General features: G+C 44.8%; 1 protein-coding gene across 1 annotated transcript in view; it reads right to left on the bottom strand.

Annotated features, from left to right (window-relative positions):
- LOC123925956 (CUB and sushi domain-containing protein 1-like) overlaps positions 1-13,409 on the bottom strand; it is an 89,982-nt gene that overhangs the window by 28,157 nt on the left and 48,416 nt on the right. The window contains exons 19-24 of the mRNA XM_045979636.1: positions 12,235-12,423; positions 6,715-6,888; positions 5,842-6,024; positions 2,784-2,960; positions 1,453-1,632; positions 839-1,012 (exon numbers count right to left, since the gene is read on the bottom strand). Coding sequence (XP_045835592.1) covers positions 839-1,012; positions 1,453-1,632; positions 2,784-2,960; positions 5,842-6,024; positions 6,715-6,888; positions 12,235-12,423 — 1,077 coding nt within the window. The remainder of the gene's footprint in view (positions 1-838; positions 1,013-1,452; positions 1,633-2,783; positions 2,961-5,841; positions 6,025-6,714; positions 6,889-12,234; positions 12,424-13,409) is intronic.

Here is a 13,409-nt window from a genome sequence, read left to right as displayed (position 1 = left end):
CATAATTCATTGTTCAGAGGCAATTTAGCTTTTTCTCAAGACGAAAATCAGGATTTCTGAGTCCAGATTCAACTCTGAGACTTGCTACCTTCCCAATGTTTCTCTGGAGGTGTACAAAGGCCAGAGGGGCTGACCAGGCCCCCAATGCTGCCTCTCTGGTGTCCACATTTGAGCTGCTGCTCCCAGTTCCTGCTGAAATTTCCCAAACTGAAGCAAATTTTCAGAGGTACCAATACAATGTCATGAGTATGTTGATGGTTTTCTACAGGATTAGAGAAATGCCTAGTAGAAAAAAAAATTAGGTCTTCTACTTGTCCAAAGCATGGATACTGAGAGACTCTTCCAGAGTCCAATTATGTGGTATGTCAGGAATAAGTGAGGAAGTGAGCTCTGGGGTGGGCTTGGGCTCTTGGGGTCACGATTAGGCCAAGTGGATAAGAAATAAACTCTTTCATCAAAAAATCATGTATGCTCCAGGAATCTTTTCTCTGCAGGCTATTTTTCATAAAGACAGGCACATTTCCAGCATGAGTGCCTTCCAGATCTTTGGGAACTATCCTATCCAGTAAACAACCTTTCATGTTAAGAAACACCTCCCTTTTCTCTGGCTTAATTTCCTTTCACTTTGACTCCACATGGTGTCCAGGGCTCAGTGGGATATTCTCATTGTTTTCCTTTAAACTCCCTTTAAGAGTGTCTTTGGCAAAGCTGCTCCCTGATTTTGGTGGGGGGACAGTTATTACCTACTCAGGGCCTCCCAGTAGCAGAGCTCTGAGGAGGGAAGGGGAAGGAGCCAGCAGATAAGATGCACAAAGGCCCGGTTCATAAGCAAACTTACGGAAACACTGAGGCAACTCTCCAGTCCAGGATCCATTCCCTTCACAGGTGAGCACCGCAGGCAGGGACAGCTGGTACCCCTCCAGGCAGGCATATGTCACGCTTGAGCCCCACATGAAGTCGGATCCCACCACTTTCCCATTGGGGATGAGCTGAGGTGGCTTGCATATGATAGCTGGGGGGAGGGGGAGACCAAAGCACTCTGAGTTCCAGTGCTATCCTAGGGCGGGCACTAGGCCCAACTCCCCAGCACCAATGTCACTGGCTACCTTGTGCCTACTGAGAGTCTAGGCTAAGCAGGGAGAATCAGGAATGCTCCCTCTTAGTTTGGAAGCCAGGGGATCCTTTTGCATTTTACAGTGCCCTCAAGTGTGACAACCCACTCCTCCGTCTGCACAGTCCTTCCCTTGATGCTCAAAGCCCAGGACTTACCTTGGTACCTCTGTTTCCCTCCTTGCAGATGTTCAGGGATCAGTACTCACCCTACACCCCCCATGACAAGATGGTATTAGGGCTCTGCCTCCTCAACTCCCACCCTGCTACATGTTCAAGGCCCATGTCTCACTTTTGTATCTTCTTTGGCCCTGTGTCCACATGGGCAGCCCTCAGACACACCTTTGCAGACTGGCTTGGTACCATTCCATGTCCGGTCCTTGGTGCAGCTCAGCACAGACACCCTATGTGACTCCATCATGTAGCCAGGGACGCACTGAAACGTCACAGTTTTGTTGTACCTGAAGTCATTGCCCAGCCGGAGACCGTTGGCTGGAATCCCAGGGTCGCCACAGTTTATGACTAGGAGAAGGGAGATAAAGCATGGTTTACTCTAGGTACAGAACTCACTTCTCCCCAGCATTCCAATGCCATCCCTAGTATTCCCTGTACACGTCCAGGAGGGAAGAATCAGATCAGAGATGCCCTCACTCTTCCCATGCTCCTGGCTGGGCGCTGCCCTTTCTAAAGTCCCTCTGGCCACGTCTCTCCGCAAAGGCCCTCCCACATCTGTACTGTCCTCACCCCCACCATCGTTCAGCACCGCAGCAACTTGGGCTATGAGGACCATCCTTATTCAAAGCCCACTCCTCTCAGAGGAAGTACCCAGAGAGCCTAGTTCCCAAATGAGGCTGGGGCTCAGAGAGGGAGGTTTTCAGATTGAAGAGCCTGTGTTATTGGACCTCAGTAGACAATTTGTCCACTGAGGGGCACATGCTATTACCTGTTGTTCTGCCTAGGAGGCCTCTGTAGGGCCAGCGGCTTAGAAGCAGGGTCTTATAACTTTGCAATGGTCATATCTTTGCTATGGTATTGAGTGAGCTCTGGCCTCGGAACAGAAGTGAACTTGATGTGGGATTTAGGGAGAGACCTGAAATCATAGGCTAGGGGTTGGAAAGGGCCGGTGTTCTCAGATACCTTTATCTTACTACTTCCCTCCGTCTGGGACCCACAGTGACTTACTTCCCAAGGAAAAAGATGTGGGGCTGCCCCAGAGAAGAGAAGGGAAGGGGACCAATGGGACTATATGAGGCTTGACAGTGAGGGAGGGGGAACGGTGGGGGATGGGTCCAAGGCTGAGAGAAACCCACGAAGATGGTGGGAGGCAATAGCCATAGGAGTTTGCCACAGAAGAGAACAAGGAAGCCTAAGGAACTGTTGAGAGCCTGAGGAATAGCAGATATATACACCCTTCCCCTCCCTGAGCCTCAGTCATCTCATATGTCAAGTGGGCTGTGATGGAAATCAAATGACATGATGCAAATCAAATTGGACACTTAGCTTAGTGGTGGTTACACAGTATGTGCTCAGTAAATAGACCCTGTCATTTGGGAGTGAGTCCCCCCACTGCAGCGAGCCTTCTCAGTCTCTCACAGACAGCCTTCATTGGCGTGGAGGAGCCCAATCGCCTCGGCCACCACGTGCCACGGAGCCCAGAGGGCCTGGGCTCTCACCTATGCACTCCGGGTCACTGCCTGTCCAGGTGCCATTGACTGAGCAGTGTCGGCTGAGCAGGCCCGTGGCGTAGTAGCCTTCCCGGCACTCATAGACGATGGAGCTGGAGAAGCCCAGGCCGTCACTGAACAGGACGCGGGCGTTGCTTGGAGTCCCGGGGTTCCCACAAGAGATCACTAGGAAGCCAGAGAAGTGCATTATTCACCAGAACCCGGGTGGGCATCAGCCGGGGGGCTGAGAGTGGCCCAGAAGGCAAACGGCAGGCTACATCAGGACCCTGTGGATTGAAATGCCTCTCGGGCTGCTTTTGTGTCTGATCATCTCGCCCCCAGAAGGGAAGGAGATATCTGAATGAATTATTATTATTATTATTATTTTTTGTTAATTTTCTGAGAAGTGAAGACTATACATGTTTATCCCACCTAAAATTTTAGACAATTCTTTAATATCGCCAAATAGGGACAAGATGTTCCATGTTCATCTTGTATATTCTGCCCCAGTCCTGGAATCAGTCATTTCTCTAAAGAGTTCTGGTTTCTTTTAATGGAGAATGGATTTAAAAAACGTAATCTGAAAATTAAGGGTACTCACTGCTACTGAGCTGGTCATTGATACAGACTTCTAGAATGGGTAGAGCTGGGAAAAAAACTTAAGTTAAAAATCCATTATGAGTTTATGCTGATGTTACCAATCCAAATTTAGGATTATGAGTCTTCTTAACTTCTTTATTTTTATATTATATCTCTTTAATGCTGAAAATCTTGGTTCTTAATGACAGATAATTTTGTTTTCAAAAAGTTTCAGGATAATAATGTCAATATTATTACTAATAATATGATTGCTGAAAAACAATTGAAGATTTTATTGTCATTTTCTTTGTCCTCAGGGCACATATGCCGTGGTCAAATTCCACTTTTTTCAAGTCAGTTGAAAGTTCTCTGGATTGTTAAGTGACCAGTTTGATAAGTAGTTAGGTTCAATTGTTTTCATTTTGACTTCGCTATTTAGAGATTGCTTGTTTCTAATCTTTGATTTAACTTTACTTTGCTAAGTGTATACAACATTTATGTTATGTGGTCCCAAAGTCAAATCTACAAATGATTCCTATATAATGAGCACAACAGGTAGTCCTTAACACCCACAGATTCAACAGTATTTGTGCTGCCTAGGTGCTGGAAACACAATTAGAGAGTCATGTCTCCTGCCCTTCAGGAGCCCAGTCCATCTCAAGGATCACCTACTTATGAACAGTAGAATTAAAGTATGATGTAATAATTGTTATACTTGAAGGAAAAAAAAAACCACTAAGAAGGGAGGAGCTTATTGGGGCTGAAGGTAGGAATCTGAGTAGTTCTTTGAAAGGTAAGTGGGAACTTGCCAAGGAAAGTCATGAAGAATTGTGTCCATATCATATACACACTCGTCTAACAAACATTCACTTCCAGGTCCAAACTCTAAGCCACCCACTTTCTGTTCCCTGAACACTCCTGGCATGGTGACTGACTCCAGGCTGGGATACCTACTATAGTATTTGGCATGAAAGGGGACTCGAGTCGCAGTGGATACTTGAGAATGCACTAAATTCTCCCCCTGCCAACATACTCTCCCACTACCATAGACCTCTTAACTATGCCTACAAAATCCTATGGAAACAGGGGCGTCTGGGTGGCTCAGTTAAGGTCCGACTCTTGATCTCAGCTCAAGTTTAGATCTCAGGGTCCTGAGTTCAGGCTCCTGCTGAGTGTGGAGCCTACTTGAAAAAAAAATCCCGTGGAAACTAACCATGGCAAAGCACCATCCACAAGGCAGCACTTCAGGCAGACAAGCGGGAGAGGGCACTGGCTCCATCTGTAGCCTTTCCTGGGCAGGTGTCCCCTGATCAGGGGGCAGAACATCTCCCCGTACTCTGTAGGACTTACACCGCAACCTCAATTTCAAGGGCCATTCTCTGACCACTGCCCCTTATCTCTTCAGCTCATACCCTCTGGGATTCATTCTCTGGTGATATTTTGGTTCCAATGGCACCGATAATCCATGGATCCCACCACTTTTCATTGTCTTTTACTCCACTCATAAACTTGCTCCCTACCTACCCAGCATAGATGCCAAGATCCATCGTAATCCCTCTCCCTCATATATACGCTCTCCTTACTTGCTACTCACTGCATCTTAGCTGCCCGATAAAACCCCCAACCGTACACCCACAGCTTCACCTACTCTATGTCTGCACCTCTGGAGCAAAACGTGGCCTGAACAAAAACACAGGCCAATGTTGACTACTCTCACTTAGGGGAGCCCTTGGTGCTGTCTGGCAATGGAACGGTTCCCTATTCGACTCCCAGGAACCCTTGCTAGGTGACTGTTTCATATGATTTCCTTCCTCTTCCAGCACCTTCTCACGCACCCTTATCTCAGCGGCTACACTGATTCCTCATTAGGAGAGTGCTATGCAGGCTGTATTTTGGAGAGAGACAGAGAGATCCTGGGAGCAGGTACAAAAAGTTGGACTCTGGGGAGAGAGGTTTTAAAATAAAGTTGTTTTCAGAAATTCAAGAATTGTGTGGAGAAATCTAATTTCTCCCCCTGGAGCTACCTCAGGAAACATCAGTAGGGACTTCTATTACCTTTAAAGGGTCTTTTAAAAATGAGATTTGTATTTCTTTTGGCACCTTGGATACCTGTGTAATAGTCTCTTCCTTAAACTAAACTCCAAGAGGGCGAGGCGTGTCTGTCTCGACACTGTTGTGTCCCCAGCACCTAATACAATATTTGGCACATGGTTGTTGGAGCTGTATGGGAAATAAATGAATAAACGGGGCTAAACTTCGTTGCTTCTGGTTTCTTACCCTCTTAGGTGAGGGTGGGGATTATGTTTGTCTTTGGATTACTAGTGAGCATGACTGAGAACTCTGTTGACTACTATCCTCCAGGCCAAGGGTTCCAACGGGGCCGTGGATTTTGTCTGCGAGTGTGAGGGCAGGTGCTTGGGAGCAGGCAGCTGGGGGAAGAGCAGCTGCGGTGGGCAAAGGGGAAAAGCAGAATGGTCACATACATTACCTCCACACTCAGGCTGCGTGCCGCTCCACGAGCCGTTGGCTTGACAGGTCCGCTCAGATGATCCCCGGAGCATGTGGCCAGCTTCACAGCTGAAACGCATCAGACTGCCTGGGGCAAAGCTATCCCCCAAACGGATGCCGTGCGCTGGGATCCCTGGGTCCCCACAGGTTCCCATGCTGGTTCCTATGGATCAGAACCAAACAAACCCTCTTGTTTTAGCATGGAAGAGCTGGCAGTGGGGAACTGAGAAAGATATTAGGCCAGTGCTAAGGGGAGGCATTGAGCCTCAGGAAAAAGGGGGGTGAAAACTGACTGAGTGTCTTGCCCCAGTTAGTTGAACCTTACTTCCTGCCTTACTTCCTGCCTTACTACTCCAAGACTGGTGTATAAGGGCAGTAGGGGAAACTAGGCAGCCTAGAATAAGACAAGTTGGGGAGGATGCAGTGATAAGAAAGAAAGGGAAGCAGGTTCGGGCCTTGGAGTCCCAAACAGGGAGGAAAGAACACGGGGGTGGATTTGGACCTGGGCTCAACAACAGGGAGGCTTGGACTCTTTTCAGAAACTTATGGAAACAAGTGTCTGGACAGGATTCTGACCACAGGGGACTTCACAAATTTTCATTCTCCCTAGTTTTGCTACACTGGGTTGTATGGGCTTGGCCAGAGCAGACCAAAGGGAAGAAGCTGGGCTCAGACCACCAAAGGCTGAAGTCCGATTGGGACCTCTGATAGCTGTGCTCTCTGCCTATGAGATGGGGATCTAAAAGGTTGGTTTCCCTCCTGCCCACCTGTCACACTCACACCTTGGAAGTTTGTCCATCTCCCCCCAGACAAGGGTTCCACTGGGCCCTCTCCCTCATGCCAAACTCCATACCTGAGCAGTGGGGGAGGGAGCCAGTCCAGTGTCCATCCAGCCCACACATACGGGTGGCGTTTCCGACCAGAGTCCTCTTGCCGGTGCAACTGTAACGCACGACTGCTCCCATGGTAAAGCTGTCCCCAGACATCTGGGCATGGGGTGGGGAGCCCGGATGGCCACAGGACACCACTGTGGGTAAGAGCAAACATATCAGCAACTCTGCAGAGGGATGGATTGTCATCACAGGACACATGCTAGCTTTCCATAGTGACAGGTAGAGAAGAAGAGAAAGCCTGCATTATCTACTGAAGCTTGTTTCCTGTTGGTACAACTACCTGACATTAGCAGACAATGCCTACCCACCTAGCTGTACATTTTCAGTATCTGTGAAATGAAGAGAAATACCTGTTGTTTTAAGAGTTAAATGAGATAATACCTGGGAAACTTCTCAGCATGTAGCAGGTATGCAATAGTATCTGTTTTCTTTCTTTTTTTTGCCTCTTGTGCACACCTCTCCCTATTTCTTCACTGCTGTAGGACATACCCAAGGTGTCTCTGGGAGAAAGGTGGTACACATAGCAAACATAACACAGAACAGACAACCTGTCATCTAGGACTGTCTGCACTGGCTACAGGTTCCCAAATAAGGGCCAGTTCTAGTCTTTCCCAACTGCATCTTATTTATAGATGCCCATATCAGTTGTCTCCAACCTGTCCCCTTCAGTCTGTAAGTTTCCTCTCCTGAAACACCAAATTGTAGCTGAACACCACTGATAAGATTAGAATGCCAGATTATCTTAAGAAAATGAAAGTCCTAGCTTGAAAAGAATCCCATGTTCACTGCAGCATTAGTTATAGTAGCCAAAACTAGGAAACTACCTAAGTGCCCATTGGCAAATGAATGGATAAAGAAGATGTAGTGTATATATACAATGGAATGTTATTCAGGCATAAAAGAATGAAATCTTGCCAATTGTGGCAAGATAAATGGACCTCAAGGGCATTATACTAAGTGAAATAAGCCATTCAGAGAAAGACAAATGCTATGTGATCTCAATTATATGTGGAATCTCAAAAAAACAAAACAAAACAAAAAACAAACCCAAACAATGGAGCTTTTAGATACAGAGAATAGATTGATGGTTGCCAGAGGCAGGGGATGGGAGGTGGCTAAATGGGTGAAGAAGGTCAAAAGGAACAAACATTAATAAGTCAGAGAATGTAATGTACAGCACAGTGACTATGGTTACTAATACTGTGTTACTAATACTAATACTAATACTTTGAAAGTTCCAAAATGTGAGCCAAGATGCCCTTCAACAGATGAATGGATAAAGAAGATGTGGTCCATATACACAATGTAATATTACATAGCCATCGGAAAGGATGACTATCCAACTTTTGCATCAACATGGATGGGACTGGAGGAGATTATGCTAAGTGAAATAAGTCAAACAGAGAAAGTCAATTATCATATGGTTTCACTTACTTGTGGAACATAAGGAATAGCATGGAGGACATTAGGAGAAGGAAAAAATGAAGGGGGAGAAATTGGAGTGGGAGACAAGCCATGAGAGACTACGGACTCTGGGAAACAAAGAGAGGGTTTTAGAAGGAAGGGGGCTAGGTGGATGGGTGAGCCTGGTAATGGGTATTAAGAAGGACATGGATTGCATGGAGTATTGGATATTATAAGCAAACAATGAATCATGGAACACATCAAGAACTAATGATGTAGTATATGTTGGCTAATTGAGTTTAAAGAAAAAAATAGTCATCAAACACCAAAAGTATATTTTCTAGTGATTAAAAGGATCAATCTATCAATAAGATATAAAATTATAAATATATATGTACCTAACAACAGAGATCCCAAATACATGAAAAAAAAACTAACAGAATTGAAGGGAGAAATAGACAGATCAACAATAATAGTATGAGATTTCACTACCCCATAGAACAACATGACAAAAGACCTACAAGAAAATATGTGACCATGCTATAAACCAACTAGACCTCACAATCATCTGGAGAACATTCTACCCAATAACAGCGGAAAATACTCTCTTCTCAAGCACACATGGAATATTCTCTAGGATAGGCCATGTGTTAAGTCCTAAAATAAGTCTCCATAAATTTAAAAAGATTGAAGTTGAAACTCGACCATTCTCTTACACCGTACACAAAGATAAACTCGAAATGGATAAAAGACCTCAACGTGAGACAGGAATCCATCAGAATCCTAGAGGAGAACATAGGCAGTAACCTCTTTGATATCAGCCACAGCAACTTCTTTCAAGATATGTCTCCAAAGGCAAAGGAAACAAAAGTGAAAATGAACTTCTGGGACTTCCTCAAGATCAAAAGCTTCTGCACAGCAAAGGAAACACTCAACAAAACAAAAAGGCAACCCACGGAATGGGAGAAGATATTTGCAAATGACTACAGATAAAATGTTGATATCCAGGATCTATAAAGAACTCCTCAAACTCAACACACACAAAACAGATAATCATATCAAAAAATGGGCAGAAGATATGACAGACACTTTTCCAATGAAGACATACAAATGACTATCAGACACATGAAAAAATGTTTATCATCACTAGCCATCAGGGAGATTCAAATTAAAACCACATTGAGATATCACCTTACAACGGTTAGAATGGCCAAAATTAGCAAGACAGGAAACAATGTGTGTTGGAGAGGATGTGGAGAAAGGGGAACCCTCTTACACTGTTGGTAGGAATGCAAGTTGGTGCAGCCACTTTGGAGAACAGTGTGGAGATTCCTGAAGAAATTAAAAATAGAGCTTCCCTATGACCCTACAATTGCACTGCTGGGTATACAGCAGTATACAGATACAGATATAGTGAAAAGAGGAGCCATCTGTACCCCAATGTTTATAGCAGCAATGGCCAAGGTTGCCAAACTGTGGAAAGAACCAAGATACCCTTCAACGGACGAATGGATAAGGAAGATGTGGTCCATATACATGATGGAGTATTATGCCTCCATCAGAAAGGACAGATACCCAACTTTTGTAGCAACATGGATGGGACTGGAAGAGATTATGCTGAGCGAAATAAGTCAAGCACAGAAAGTCAAGTATCATATGGTTTCACTTATTTGTGAGCATAACAAAGAACATGGAGAACATGGAGGAGATGGAGAAGAGAAGGGAGTTGAGGGAAATTGGAAGGGGAGATGAACCATGAGAGACTATGGACTCTGAAAAACAACCTGAGGGTTTTGAAGGGGCGGGGGGTGGGAGGTTGGGGAACCAGGTGGTGGGTAGTGGGGAGGGCACATGTTGCATGGAACACTGGGTGTGGTGTAAAAACAATGAATACTGTTATGCTGAAAATAAATAAATAAATAAATAAATAAGACTGAAGTTATGAAAAGTATGTTCTTCAACTACAATGCAATGAAATTAAATGTAACAGAGAAAAATTTGAAAAATTTACAAATATTATAGAAATTAACCAACCACTCCTAAATAATCAATAAGTTAAAGAAGATATTGGAAGAATAATTAGAAAATACTTTGACGTGAACAAAAATGAAAACAAAACATACCAAAACTAATGAGATGTAGTGAGAGCAGTGCTCAGAGAGAAATTTATAGCTGTAAATGCCTACATTAAAAAGAAGAAAGATCTCAAACCAACAACCCAACATTTCCCCTTAATAAACCAGGGAAAAAAAGACCAAATTAAACCCAAAGCAAATAGAAGAAAGGAAATAACAAAGTTAATGGCAAAGGTAAAGAGAAAAACAACAGAGAAGACAAGCAAAACCAAAAGTTGGTTCTTTTAAAATATCAATAAAATTGACAGGGACGCCTGGGTGGCTCAGTGGGTTAAAGCCTCTGCCTTCGGCTCAGGTCATGATCCCAGGGTCCTGGGATTGAGCCCCGCTTCAGGCTCTCTGCTCAGTAGGGAGCCTGCTTCCTCCTCTCTCTCTGCCTGCCTCTCTGCCTACTTGTGATCTCTGTCAAATAAATAAATAAAATCTTTTTAAAAAAAATCAACAAATGTGGGGTTGCCTGGTGGTTAAGTCAGTGAAGTGTCCCACTCTTGATTATGGCTCAGGTCCTGATTTGAGAGTTGTGGATAGCCCCGTTGGGCTCCATGCTCAGCAAGGAGCTGGCCAGAGAATCTTTCCCTCTTCCTCTGCCCTAAATAAACAAAATTTTTAGGGAGAGAGAAGAGAGAGGAGAGAGAGTGATTCAAATTATTAAATAAAAAATGAAAATAGGGACATTACTACCAACCAAGCTTCTAGAAATAAAAAGGATTATTGAATACCAGGCACATGAACAGTTATATGCAAACAGATTAGATAATCCAGATGAAATGGACAAATTCTTAGATGTACACAGACTACCAAAACTTACTCAAGAAAAAGTGGACTATTTGAATAGAATTATAGAAAAAAAATAGAAACAATCAATAATAAAAAACTTCCAAAGAAAAGCCTAGAACTAGATGACTTCGCTGCTGAATTCTATACAGGTTTTAAAGAAGTAACACCAATCTTCCTATTCCTAAAAATAGAAGAAGAGGGACATTTCCCAACTCATTTTAGGAAGGCAGTATCACCCTGACACTAGAGCCAAAGACATCACAAAGAAAGGAGACCACAGGCCAATATCCCTTACGAACATAGCTGCAAAAATCCGTAACAAAATGCTAGCACATGAAGTCCAGCAGCAGATTAAAGGGATTATACCATGACCAAGTGTGACTTGTTCCCCGAGCACAAGAGTGGTTCAACATAGGAACATCAATCAATGTAATACACCATATATTGACAGAATGAGCGGGGGGTGGGGGGGCTACAGGGTCATTTCAATGGAAGCAGAAAATGCACGACAAAATCCAACACCATTTCATGGTAAAAATGTTCAACGAACTAGAAATAGAAGAGAATTTTTTTCACTAGGAATAGAAGGGAAATTTCTAGCTAGGAATAGAAGGGAAATTACTCACTCATAAAGGAATTTACATAAACTTTCCAGCTAACATCATACTTAATGGTGAAAAACTGAAAGCTTTTCTCCAAAGACTAGGAACAAGAGATGGATGTCTGTTTTGCCACTTAAAAAAAAAATTATTAAGTAGGCTCCACACCCAGCCTCCAGAGTCTGTGGCATTTCTGCTTCCATCCTTCAAAAGAAAGGAGGTCATGTGTTGTTTTTCTGGAGAAGCAAGGAAGGGGTAAGGTGGGAGAGAGTGTCGTGCCAAACAGCCTGTTGCAAAGGAAGGGACCCCTGAGAGCTGAAGAGGAGAGTAACTGCCAGAGAGGAAGAAGAATAGGCTTCCGGCCCAGAAGAAAGACAGTGCAGGAGTTGGTGTGGGAAATAATCCTATAGGGCCCAAGGAGCAGCCAGAATGACTGCCATTGTGATATCTCTCTCTCTCTCTCTCTCACACACACACACACACCACACGAGGAAGAATGTTCTTGGACAAGGGCCACTCCATCAGTTTGCACGGCGGTCACTTGGAGTAGATGACCCCTACTTACAGAGGCACTGGGGGCGGGGACGATCCCACGTGCCATCGCCCTGGCAGCTGAGCACCGGGGTGCCCAGGAGGTAGAAGCCGTGGTTGCACTGGTAAGACACGGTGGTGCCGTAGCTGAACCTGTGCGGGTCGCTGGCGTGAACTTGACGAACACTGTTTTCTTGGTGCCCAGGATCTGTGCAGTTGATGACTGTAACGGAATGGGACCATCAGACCCAGAAATCCGGATGTGAAGATTTCTTATGGTTTCAAAGGAGAATTCCTAAGTCCCAACAGGCATGCATTCCCCGTAGGGCCATATTTCCAGATCGAAACTGGTAGCACAGAGCCGATCCTGCCTGGGAGGACGAGCTGGTCCTGATCGCTGACCTTGACCACCTGGTTAAGGGATAGGTTTTTTCACATCTGGCTAGACTCCACCTCCCTGGGGAAGCCTTCTCACCTCCTCCCAGTCTGATTAGCCTCTCCCTCCTCTCCCTCCACAGTGCTTCCCTGCACAGACCTCTACTGCTAACTTTATCAGCCCTGATGAGGAGTTGTTTGAATACAGGAGTCCCTGGAGGGTGTGACTCCCTCATCTCTGGGCGCCCCATCCCTGACCCAGCAAAGCTCATCAGCTGCGAAACAGATACATCTGAGCTGATTCCAACAGGGGCTGGTCTTTTTTTGGAACCTGTTTTAACCACTTTGAAGAGTATTTCAGGGAAAGATTGATATCCTGGGGATAAATTTAACTGCTACATGCTGAAGTGTTTCCAAAGCAGCTTAACTCAGAATCAGAGGGGTATTTTAGGATAATGACAGTATCATTTATAACCCGTGATATGTGCTTTTGCTTTCAAAATGCTACTGTGGTCTCCTACTCGTATAAGGTGGTGGTGGGACAGGTATTTTTTTCTAAATTGGATAAGTTTTTAGAGTATAAGGTACTTTTACCTCTGATGAGCCTCTCTGAGGCTCAGAGAAGCTGACATCACAAAATGAATACTTAGCATGTACTGACTGACACTCTTTACGGCTGTGCACCGAGCGCTAAGCGGTGTGCTGAGCAGTAAAGACACCAAGGAATTTTCAGTGGAGAGTAGGCTTTTCCCACCTTGGCACTATGCACATTTTGGATGATAATTCTTTGTTGTCGGGGCAGTCCTGTGCATTACAGGATGTCTAACAGCACCC

The sequence above is a fragment of the Meles meles genome, chromosome 1, assembly GCF_922984935.1.
Source record: "Meles meles chromosome 1, mMelMel3.1 paternal haplotype, whole genome shotgun sequence".
Lineage (NCBI taxonomy): Eukaryota > Metazoa > Chordata > Mammalia > Carnivora > Mustelidae > Meles > Meles meles.
The sequence above is the reverse complement of the archived record's forward strand: the minus strand, read 5'-3'. Positions and strand labels throughout refer to the sequence as shown.